This window comes from Tenrec ecaudatus, chromosome 1 (assembly GCF_050624435.1).
Source record: "Tenrec ecaudatus isolate mTenEca1 chromosome 1, mTenEca1.hap1, whole genome shotgun sequence".
Taxonomy (NCBI): Eukaryota; Metazoa; Chordata; class Mammalia; order Afrosoricida; family Tenrecidae; genus Tenrec; species Tenrec ecaudatus.
The window spans coordinates 267661914-267673945 of NC_134530.1; the positions used below are offsets into that span (position 1 = coordinate 267661914).

The window sequence follows — 12032 nt, forward strand, 5'->3', positions numbered from 1 at the left end:
GTATTTGAGTAGAGGCCCAATGTCCATCTGCTACCATAATACTTTATAAATAAATATATGTACATAGATCTATTCCCCTGTCATTGTATACAAATGTATTTACATATACATGCCTGTATTTAGACTTCTATAAATGTCCTTTGCCTTCCAGTTTTTCCTCTATTTCCTTTTACTTTCCTCCTGTCCCACTATCATGTTTGGCCTTCATTTGGGTTTAGGTAATTCCTCTCGGTGTCATTGCCTTGATCAATCCTTCCCCCCTCCCCCCAAGCATCCAATGCCCTCCTCGTCATCAATTTTAGATCACTTATTTTTCCCTTGGCCCTGGGCTTGATGACACTCCCCCTATCTTTTTCCCCCATCTCTCCCTCTCCCATGTCCCCCCTGGAACCATCAGTCCCATTGTTCTCTCCTCTGGATTGTTTAATCCCATCTTTCTTGTCCAGATAGACTTGCATCGACAATAATATGCACGAAAACAAAGCAAAACAAAACATAACAAAAAATTAAGTCAACAACAGCTAATACAAGAAAACAAGCAAACAAATAAAGAAAAATCAATAGCAAAAACTGAAAAGCCCTCAAACAGTTCCAGGTCTGTCCATTGCCCTTTATGAGCGTTTCTAGTCGAGTCCTCTGGGGTGCCCCACCCTGGCACGAAAGTCCACCTTTGGCATTCCTCGGGGACTTTGTAGTTTTGCTCCCCTTGATGCTCCACCATACACCTTTAGTGCTCACCCTGGTGCAGTGGGGTCGGATTGGGCACATCTTCCACACCGTGTCCCCAGTGCTGTCCCTTTAGCACTATGTGTCAGTGAGGGGCATTGTCTTGTCTTGTGAAGGGGCCGGCCCGGTGACCCTCTCTGGGCATTGGCTGCTCTGAGCCAGAATATTTTCCTCGGGGCTTGGTGGGCTAGTGTGTGTTCCACTCTTCCTTTGCTCCTGATCAGACACGCCCCACTTCCTGAGATGCAGCTCCTCTGGAGTGGGGGGAGGGGGAGGGATGCCCACGTAGTAGGGATTGGGGGCTGGTCCGCAGACCTCTCTATTGGTTCCCTGTTCATGCCTGTATGTTGCATTCAGGTCTTGGTGCCAGGGGTTGGAGTCTGGTCCCTCTCTTCCTCCCACTTTGTTTGACCTACTGCTCCTTTCACTTTCCCTCCCCTAGCACTTCCTCCCCCACTTTCAAACCACTCCCTGAACACCTAATCTGACACTCTCCCCCAGAGAGTTAAACAGTCAATCACCCCTCTACTGCACCACCTAACGGAGTTAACCACTCCCACATAACACCACCTACCTGACCTCCCAATAGCAACTCCAAGATGTCAAGGAAACAACAGAAGATATCAGTGGCGTGCACACACACATACACACACACACACACGAATCCCCAAGAGAAACATAAACAAATAAATGAATTCCAACCAGACTTAAATATAGTGCCCGAAATTGAACAGGCTATGGATTTACAAGAAAACGAATTTAAAACAATCATTATCCCGGCTATCTAAAGATATAGCACCTGGGGTCTTAAAGGCTTGAAGGTAAACAAGTGCCCATCTAACCCAGAAGCAACAAAGCCCACATGGAAGAAGCACACCAGCCTGTGTGATCATGAGGGGGTCGAAGAAACCAGGTATCAAGCCCCAAAGAACAAAAAAATCATATCATTGTGAATGAGGGGGAGTGTGGGGTGGGGACCCAGTGCCCATCTGTAGGCAACTGGACATCCCTTTGCAGAGGGGTAGCGGGGAGAAGATGAGTCACTCAGGGTTCAGTGTAGCATCGAGGAAACACAACTTTCCTCTAGTTATTTTTTTAAATCATTTTATTGGGGGCTCACACAGCAATCCATACATAAATCCATTGTCAAGCACATTTGTACCTTTGTTTGCATCATCATTCCCAAAACATTTGCTTTCTACTTGAGCCCTTGCTATCAGCTTCTCGTTTTCCCCTCCCTCCCTGCTACCCCTACCTTATTAACCCTTGATAATTTATAAATTATTATTTTGTCATGTCTTATACTGTCCAGTGTCTCCCTTCACCCATTTTTTCTGTTGTCTGTCTCCCAGGGAGGGGGATATATGTAGATCCTTGTGATCTGTTCCCCCTTTCTACCCCACCTAACCCTTACCCTCCTGGTATTGCTACTCTCATTATTGGTTCTGAGGGGTTTATCTGTCCTGGATTCCCTGTTTCCAGTTCTTATCTGTACCAGTGTACATCCTCTGGTCTAGCTGGATTTGTAAGGTAGAATTGGGATCATGGTAATGAGGGGGAGGAATCATTAAAAATTATAGGAAAGTTGTATGTTTCATCGGTGCTATACTGCACCCTGACTGACTCATCTCTTCCTTGTGACCGTTTTGTAAGGGGATGTCAAGTTGCCTACAGATGGGCTTTGGATCTCCACTCTGCACTCCCCCTCATTCACATTGAGATGATTTTGTGTTCTTTGATGCCTGATACCTGATCCGATCAACACTGTGTGATCACACAGGCTGGTGTTCTTCTTCCATGCGGGTTTTGTTGCTTCTCAGCTAGATAGCCACTTGTTTATCTTCAAGCCTTTATGACCCCCCACACTATATCTTTTGATAGCTGAACACCATTAGCTTTCTTCACCACATTTGCTTATGCACCCACTTTGTCCTCAGCGATCGTGTTGGGAAGGTGAGCATCATGGAATGCCAGTTTCAAAAAACAAAGTGTTCTTTTTTTTTTTTTTTTTAAGAACAAAGTGTTCTTGCATTGAGGAAATACTTGAGTGGAGGCCCAATGTCCATCTGTACCTTAATAATAAACCTATAAATATATGCACATTGATCTATTTCCCCATCGTCCTATATATATTTATATATGTACATGCCTTTATTTAGACCTCTCAAAATGCCCTTTGCCTCCTAGTTCTTTCCTCTATCTCTTTTTACTTTCCTCTTGTCCCACTATCATGTTCAGCCTTCATTTGGGTTTCAGTAACTCCTCTGTTACATTGCCCTTGATCAAGACCTACCAGACCTTCTATACCCTCCTTGCCACTTATTTTGAATCAATTGTTGTTCCCTTGTCCCTGGGTTGGTTAACACCCACTTCATTTCCTGCACCTTCCCCTCTCCCATGTCCTCCCACCACCACCCATTGGTCCCATTGTTTTCTCTTCCAGATTGTTTATCCTGCCTATCTTATCTAGATAGACCTGCAGAGATAATATGCACAAAAAAACTAGAGCAAAATGATGCAACAAAAGAAAATAAAACAACAACAAACCAATGACAAAACAGAGAAAGGCCTGTAAATAATTCAAGGTCTGTTTGTTGACCTTTAGGTGTGTTTTCTCTGGTCAAATCTGATGAGGTGCCACATCCTGGCCCCCTAATTTATTTTTGGTATTCCCTCGGCACTTCCTTGCTCTGCTCCCCTTGCTGTTCTGTTGCACCCCTTAGTGTTTTGCCTTGGTATGGTGGGATCAGATTGGGCGCAATTACTACACCATGTCTCCAGTGTTGTCCCCCGTAGGGCTATGGGTCAATGGGGGCTGTTGTGTCTCGTAGTAGGGCCAGCCATATGGTCCTCTCTGCATTGGCTGCTCTGAGCAAGGATATCATCCTCAAGGCCTGGTGGGCCAGGATGTGTTCCACTCTCTTCCCCTTCATTTGTTCCTGTGTGCTCTGATAAGACATGTCCTGCCCCCTGACCTGTAGCTTCAGTGCTGTCCTCTGAAGTAAATTCTTCTGGGGGGTAGGGGGACTGTCCCCTTAGACTTCTCTATTGATTCCCTGCTTCATGCCGGTATGTTGTGTTCACATCTTGGAGCAACAGGTTGAAGTATGGTTCAAGGGGAAAGTTTTTAGGGTGATGTATATAGCTATGTCTTGGTTGGAGATAGTTACATCTACATAGCCAAAAATCAGTTGCTATGTACAGTTGTGTTCCATAAGTGTTTCCATGGCTGGTTTTTCAGAAGCAGATTGCTGGGTCTCTCTTGGAGGTGCTGGTAATCATAATTGTTTGTACCACTTAAGAACTACACCAACACATTACTTTGTTAAAAATTAACTGTTCAACTGAAGTATTTATTATAAATTGTTTGAACAAAGTTAGTTGGAAAAGAAAGAAGTACAGTAGGTGCCCTCCAGGAATGCAAACCAAGCCCAATGGCCTGGTGACCCTAAGACTCAGGATGGTGGTGTGCATTTATCAAACGGTGTAGGATCACTGGTGCTGCCCTAGTCATGCATTGGGCTGCCATCAGCCATTCCAAAGCAACGCAGCTCCGCAGAAGCAAGACTGGACTTTCTATTCTCAGAAAGTTAGTCTCGCAAACCGCAGGGGGTTGCTGAGGCAACATTGGCTCGTGGCAGTGAATTTATTTTGTTGTTTTGTTTTTTTTGGTCAGACCCTCGAATGAGAACCTAGCTCATCTCACTAATTCTCCGTCTGCTCCCATTTTAAAGAAGAGGTAATTATTTAAGAAGAGGTAATTATTTAAGTCTCTTGTGAGAGACTTAAATAATTCGTTAACGATTTCACAAATGATCGATCGGAGCTAGCATCATCATTTGAAACTAGGCTAGGTCACTTCACTGCCATACTTTTAGTCGCTTCGCGAAGAGTCCTGGTGATGTGTGGTGGAGTGTTGGGCTGCGATCCGCAAGGCCTGCAGTTCAAAACCACCGGCGGCTCCGCAGAAGTCGGGGTTTTCTGCCCGTAAACAAACCCACAGGGGAGTCGCTAGGAGTCAGTGAGGGAGAAGATGCTCGTACAAAAGTTGTGCTGTTTAAAAGAATGATTCCAATCATAGGTCTCTCCCTCGCCGCCATCGAGTCACTGCAGACTCGTAAGGACGCTATAGAACGGGTCCGAGCCGCCCTCGTGCGTTTCCGAGGCTGTAACTGCCCGGAAGTAGGAAGTCTCCTCTCTCGCCCGGCGTCCGCCCTGCGCAGGAGCGCCGCCCAGGCAGAGCGAGGCGTTCCAATCGCTCGCGGAGCAGGGAGTTGGGTCGAGCCCAGAAAACCAGTCGCCGAGCGCTGGGCGGGCCGAGGGGCGGAGCCTTGCCGCAGAGACGCGGCTTTGGGTCGTATTTCGAGCAAGCTTGGGCCTCTCCCCTTGCCGTAGTGACGCAACAGGAAGCCCGGGCCCGAGCTCCGCTCCGGGGTAGCATGTGGGTGCAGTAGCCGGGCGTTGGTGCCTTCCAAGTCCCGCTGGAGAGTCGCGCTCAGGTGAGAATGGGCTTGGGGGGCTCGGGCTCCGGGTGGGAGGCCGAGAGAGAATGCGGGGCGACCAGGTCGCAGAACACTGAACAGGACCCCAGACTGTGGTTCTCATGCTTTTTGCGTTTGCCTCTGGGATTCACGAGTTCCCTGACAGCCGATTTTACGTGTCCACGGCGCAGGAAGAGCTGCCCGCCCGCACGGGAGACATTTACTGCTCACAGTTAAGCCCCCTTCGCAGTTTTAGCGATTTCTCACGGTGATTGTGTCTCTTGGTCTATATTTTTAGAGATCCGCTTCCTTCCCTGGCGTGAGAGATGACATCCTTAGCCCAGCAGCTCCAACGGCTGGCCCTCCCTCAAAGCGACCCCAGCCTCCTGTGCAGAGATGAAGTGGCCTCTTTGTTGTTCGACCCCAAGGAAGCGGCCACCATCGACAGGGACACCGCTTTTGCTATTGGTAAGCTACTCTTTAACTTAGAAAAGCTCTCCGATGCGTTTGTTTTCTGCATGTTGATGCATTTTCTGTGTTTTTCTGCCCGCCTCCTTCTTAGCAGTTTCCAACTTGCTGATTTAGTTTATAACGTCGATTGAACAAATAATCATCTCCTAGGTCTGTACGAGATGCTTATAAGTACTCATTCTCACTGCCATCGAGTCGATGGGACTAAGAGTGACCCCCTAGGACAGATTAGAACTGCCCCTTGTTAGTTTTTGAAACTAAATTGTTTTTGGTACCCATTGCTGTTCATGGCATTATTTTTCTTCACCTGTGGCAAAAATATACACCACAAAACATTCTCCAGCTTCACAACTTCCAAACGAGTAATTGAATGTCATTGATTATATTCTTAATGCTGTACAGCCATTATTAGTATCTGTTTCCAAATTATTCCACCATCACTAACATGAACTCAATGCCCATAAGCAACAATTCTGTCTCCCTAACCTGTGGTAACCGCTGGCCAAGTTTGGTTTCTTTTTTTAGTATATATATAAAAATTCGTGACTGTAACTTCTCAGGAGTAGAAAACATTAAGTGCCTAAATTTCACAGGTGGGGAAACAAGGCTAAGGACTGGTTTTGAAGAGGAAGACTATTTAAAGGGAGAGCTGGAGGATGTGGCTGGTGTGGAGGAGTCTGCCCAGAGAACAGGCTATGGGGTCTTCAGTTTAAAAAATGACTGGGTTTGCCATCAAGTATTTTTAGTCCTGAAGTTGGAGCCCTTCAGCTTCTACAAGCTTCAGGGTCAGCAGTTTCAGGTGGCTTGGAGGCTTTCTACTCTAGCATAACTGTGAGTCTCCATGGCAGTGAATTTGGGTGTTGGGTTTGGTAGTTGGTGGAATAAAAGTTAACCTGTATGCTGCCGTTACAGGGCATGTGTTTGGACAGATTATACATTCTGGAATATTTCAGAGACTTAGGGATATTGTTTCCTAGCCAGCAAACCTCTTGTATAGCCACTCCCGTCTGTCAGTGGGGCCTTGTGTGCTGCTGTAATGCTGAACAAGCGTGGGTGAAGCTTTCAGACTAAGACACTGTAGGAAGCAAAGCCTAGTGATTACCTTAAGGATCACAGTGATAAGATCCACAACCAGTTATGGGGACCAATGCACAGCTGGGCCCTGTTTCCTTCTGTTGTCCCTGGGGTTACCATGACTTGGGGACCAACTCAACAGTGGCTTCACAACAATCAAAACTCTAAAGGAGAGGTGGCATTGTTTATGCTTGCAAAGAATTATGAAATCAATTCATCTTTTCCTAGGATGCACCGGCCTGGAAGAGCTTCTGGGAATCGATCCTTCCTTTGAACAGTTTGAAGCACCATTGTTCAGCCAGCTGTCGAAGACCCTGGAGCGCAGCGTTCAGACCAAAGCAGTGAACAAACAGCTGGATGAAAACATTTCTTTATTCCTTATGCACCTGTCTCCTTACTTCCTGCTTAAACCAGCACAGAAATGTCTGGAGTGGTTAATTCACAGGTATGCACTAGAATTACAAAATGAATTGTGGGCTAACTAATGCTTCAGTAAGATAATATTAGTATCTTCTAAAGTACCATAATGTAAAAACCAAAACAGTAACAGCTAACATATTTATTTACTGTTTATATTCTTGTCCCTTTGGTAATCATTTTGCATGCAGTATCTTCCATAATCCTTACAACATTCCAATGGGAAGATTACCTCCGTTTTAAAATTGAGAGCACTGAGGCTTATTAGAGGTATTGGGTTGTCTGAGCCACACAACTAGTGTATGGCAAACTGAAGTCCAGTTCTAAGGTCTTATGTTTCATCTATTTTGGGAATCTCAGTCAGTTTAGTTAGTGTATCTTCTCACTTGCATCTACTTACACATTTTATTCTCGCAATATGTGTGTTTTAGTTTTGTTGCATTAAAAACTGTCCTTTAAACCATTCCTAACTGTATCATTCCGTGGTACTAATTACCCTAGTTTGTAAACACCACAGAAGTTTTTCATCACTTGAAACAGAAGCTATGCCGTAATTCCTCATTTCTCTCTTTTTTCCAACCCTTGATAACCATTAATAAACTTTTGTCTCGGCGCATTTTGCCTATTCTACACATTTATTTAAGTGAGACCACAATTTGACCTTTTGTGTATTTAGCATATTATTTTCAAGGCTCATCCATATTATAGCACATATCAAGACTTCTCTTTATGGCCGAACAGTAGTATTCCATTACAGGAATTTGAGTATTGTTTAAATAATTAAATGCACAACTACTAGCTGAAAGGTGGTGGTTTGAACTTACTGAGAGTTATGGTGGAAGGTAGGCCTGGCAATCTGCTTCTGAAAAGTCACACTCATGAAATCCCATGAAACAGTTCTACTTTGTATACATGGGGTTGTTACGATTTGGAATTGACTTGAAGGTAATTAACAGGGAAAAAATATATACATACACACAGATATGTGCGTAGATGGATGGATCAGGTTTTTGCCCAGCAGTCTGTTGATGGACTTGCCGGGGGTGGATTGATACCTTTTGACTATTGAGCATTACTGTGAACATTGGTGTCCACATATCTTTGGGGTGTCTGCTTTTAGGTCTTTGGGGTCTCAACCTTAAGAGTAGAATTGCTGGTCATATAGTGATACTATGTTTAACTTTTGAGGAACCAAACTGTTTCCCACAGTATTGGCACCATTTTATCACAATTGGACAAGGGTTCCAATTTTTCCATGTGCCTACCAACACTTGTAAGTCTTTCTGATAACCATTCTAGTGGGCATAAACGCAATTGTCTTTTAAAGTAGAAGGATTAGTTCGATTTCATTAGTTAGAGTATGGGGATAGGGTGATTTCCCTTCCGGAAGCAAGTGAGGGTCTGAGAGAACAATTTTAAATCGGATCTTCTGATTAGCAGAATATTAGGGTAGAGGGATAGACAAAGTATGTGAATTTTCTGACCAAAACATGTAATCTGTAAGTATAATCTAAAGAAAGTAAGATGATTTCTTTTTAGTCTTTTGGTGTTGGAAGTATGATAGCTCAGGAAACTGAGGAGGCTGTGAAAATGGGCTTTGGGGCCTGGAAGGAGGTAGGCATTGTTGTGGGGAAGCAGTTGCTGTTCTTTTGGTTTGACTGTTGTGATCCCACAGCTACATTGACGTAGCAGTGTGGAAAGAGGGTGACAGAAAGTAAATGCAAAGTACATTTTGACATCAAATATTCAGTTATAACAGTGCATGATAATTGCCAGGACCGTATTTAATTGCCAGAACCAGGTACATTTCAATGTAAAATAGAAGGCTTAGAGTGTTAAGATCTGTTGAGTCTTTTTATAATTACACAGTTGTCATTACTAATACTCTTATAAGACGTCTTTGCTAGAAGAATTGGACATGTCAGGAAATGTGTGCCTTCAAGTTTGGGGTCAATTTGAATTGTTTGCTTCCCCCCCGCAGGTTCCATATCCATCTGTACAATGAAGATAGCCTCATTGCTTGTGTCCTGCCATACCATGAAACAAGGATATTTGTGCGGGTCATACAGCTTCTCAAAATTGATAATCCTAAACACAAATGGTTCTGGTTGTGCCCAGTTAAGGTATGATTGTTGAGTGATAAATATCTGTGGTCCTAACTAGGGGTTGTTAATTTGAAAATGATAAAGTTGTGTAGTCCAAATATTACCATTTATCTCTAACTTTCAGTTGAAACTATTGTTATTAGCATCTAGCTTCTAATATCTGCATCAGGCTAGGACATTATATTGCGTTACCGTGGAATCTTGGAAGTCTCCATTTTTACGGATCAGGGCAGGCCCAGCGAATTTCCTTGCTAGAGTTCATATCACTAAGGTGACAGCTGGATCTCATTCAAAAGCTTCTGTTTCCATTTGTACCATGCTACTTGGTATTTTAAGTTTGGGATCTGAGAGTTTAAAAAGTAGAAGTGAAGAAGAGCCGAAAACACCTATAAAAATTAAAAAGATAAAGGTAAGTTGGAGAACTTGAAGAGAGGATTAAATTATGAAAGAGGTGCTTGGAAGCTATTTCTAGATGAGTCAGAATAGGGTGTTTGCATAAAGGTTCTGGGTAAGATCAACTAGCATGGTTTTTTTCTAGTAAACCCAATGGATTTGCTTTCCCCCTTGTTACATAATATATGGTGGGGGTGGGGGTCTGCATGAGGTGTACATTAGCAGAAACTTCTCTGAATCTCAAGCACGGTGATCCAGGCCAGGGAGGAGAGTAAATGGAGACCACAATAGATTAATAGACTAATGGACTGGAAAAGGGTAAGATTACTGATGGTAGGAATTAATAAAAATGCAGGGATGGGAAATATCTTACCAGAAGAATAATGAAAGATTTGGGTAAAAGCACTTGCTCTTCCTATCGTCAACAGCAATCTGGCGTGCCCTTAGCTAAAGGAACTTTGATTACTCACTGTTACCGAGATCTTGGATTCATGGATTTCATTTGTCGTCTTGTGGCACAGTCTGTGAAGGTGAGTAATACATATATAAAACCCCAAACCAAACTCGCTGCCATTGTGTCAGTGCTGACTCAGAGCCACCCCTGTGGGTTTCTGATACCCTAACTCAGTGGTTCTCAGCCTTCCTGACGCCGCGACCCTTTCACACAGTTCTTCAGGTGGTGGTGACCCCCAACCATAACATTATTTTTGTTGCTGCTTCATCACTGTAATTCTGCTACTGCTATGAATCATCATGTAAATATCTGATATGCAGGATGTATTTTCATTGTTACCCATTGAACACAATCAAACAAAATTAAAGCATAGTGAGTAACAAAACAATATATAATTATAGTGAAATATTTGCGTTTTCCGATGGTCTTAGGCGATCCCAGTGAAAGGGTTGTTCGATCCCCAAAAGGGTCGCGACCCACAGATTGAGAACCGCTGCCTTAACTAGTTATGCGAGTAGAAAGCCCAGTCTTTCTCTGGGAGCTGTGCTTTCGAACTGTGGACGCGGATCACCAGGCCTCCTTAGTATGTATACAGGCAGTCCTCAACTTGAGATGGGGCTCCCTGCCGACGTCTGTGCTGTAAGTTCATTCTGGCATCGGTGGAACCTCCTCCCCTCTGCCGTTTTCATCGCCTGAGTAGTTTTATAAATCTGATCTTGGCCAACATCAGTGTCCTAACAGTGCCGTTGGAGTCATGAGGCTATCGGGCATGTGTCCACTATGCATATCCTTAGGGTTGAACGTGGCCCAACCTCCCAGTCCTTACTGTGATAACACTGGCACTGGCACTAACTTCATTGCAGGCCAGGCAATGTTTGGATCAAGTCAACATTGAGCATCAATGAGTGAACATCCGAGCACAGTAACGGCAGTGAGCTATGTACTGAAACATTGTATCAGCAATGTCAGTGAGCTATGTACTGAAACATTGTATCAGTAAAGTCAGTGAGCTATGTACTGAAACATTGTATCAGTAAAGTCAGTGAGCTATGTACTGAAACATTGTATCAGTAAAGTCAGTGAGCTATGTACTGAAACATTGTATCAGTAACGTCAGTGAGCTATGTACTGAAACATTGTATCAGCAACATCAGTGAGCTATGTACTGAAACATTGTATCAGCATGCTTTTCTAAGGCTCCAAACCAAACACCCAGCTGCACTGCAGTCAGTGAGCTCATGGCAGCCCTTTAGGCCACGGTAGCCTCTGGGTTCCTGACGCTGCAAGTCCGTGTGGGCGCAGAGAGCCTCATCTCTGCTGAGCCAGCCGGCGGGTGCAAACACGGACTGCTTTCAGGAGCCCATCGCGTAACCCGCTGTCCCACCTGTGTGCAAGGATGAGCAATTTGATCATCAGTATTTTCATGTGCAAAACAGGTCTTTGTTTAAAAACCAATCACTAGTGCTTGCTGAAGTGTGTTTACAGTGGCTATCCAACTAGGCGACAGCATGAAAATACCAGGGAGATTGCTCAGCAGGTCATTCTTTTCACACTAACACGAATCATTAAGTGCGCTTACTTGTTGAGAGTTTGCAAGTTTGACAGAATTAAATGCGTGGAAACATGGGATAGTTCAGGTTAGCTGCAAGTGTGTATTTGTATCTAGTGGGTCTCACTTTCAAATGTTTCTCGTTTGGCGTCTTTGTTTCAGGTTTTTGCTGAATGTCCTGGAAGCTCAGCTCAGCTGAGGGTGCTGTTGACGTTTTATGCTTCCACCATCGTTTCTGCTTTAGTAGCTGCTGAGGACATATCAGACAATGTAGTCGCCAAGCTATTTCCATACATCCAAAAGGTTTGTTATGTTCATGTGTAAAATGTAAAAAAATCTATACTTAAGGAATGGTTTTGCTT

General features: G+C 44.1%; 1 protein-coding gene across 1 annotated transcript in view; it reads left to right on the forward strand.

The window, feature by feature from the left end:
* The first annotated feature begins 5122 nt into the window (after nucleotides 1-5122).
* HEATR1 (HEAT repeat containing 1) overlaps nucleotides 5123-12032 on the forward strand; it is a 74850-nt gene continuing 67940 nt past the window's right edge. Inside the window, exons 1-6 of the mRNA XM_075532296.1 lie at nucleotides 5123-5225; nucleotides 5506-5675; nucleotides 6981-7197; nucleotides 9151-9292; nucleotides 10096-10197; nucleotides 11833-11973. Coding sequence (XP_075388411.1) covers nucleotides 5534-5675; nucleotides 6981-7197; nucleotides 9151-9292; nucleotides 10096-10197; nucleotides 11833-11973 — 744 coding nt within the window. The 5' untranslated portion in view covers nucleotides 5123-5225; nucleotides 5506-5533. The remainder of the gene's footprint in view (nucleotides 5226-5505; nucleotides 5676-6980; nucleotides 7198-9150; nucleotides 9293-10095; nucleotides 10198-11832; nucleotides 11974-12032) is intronic.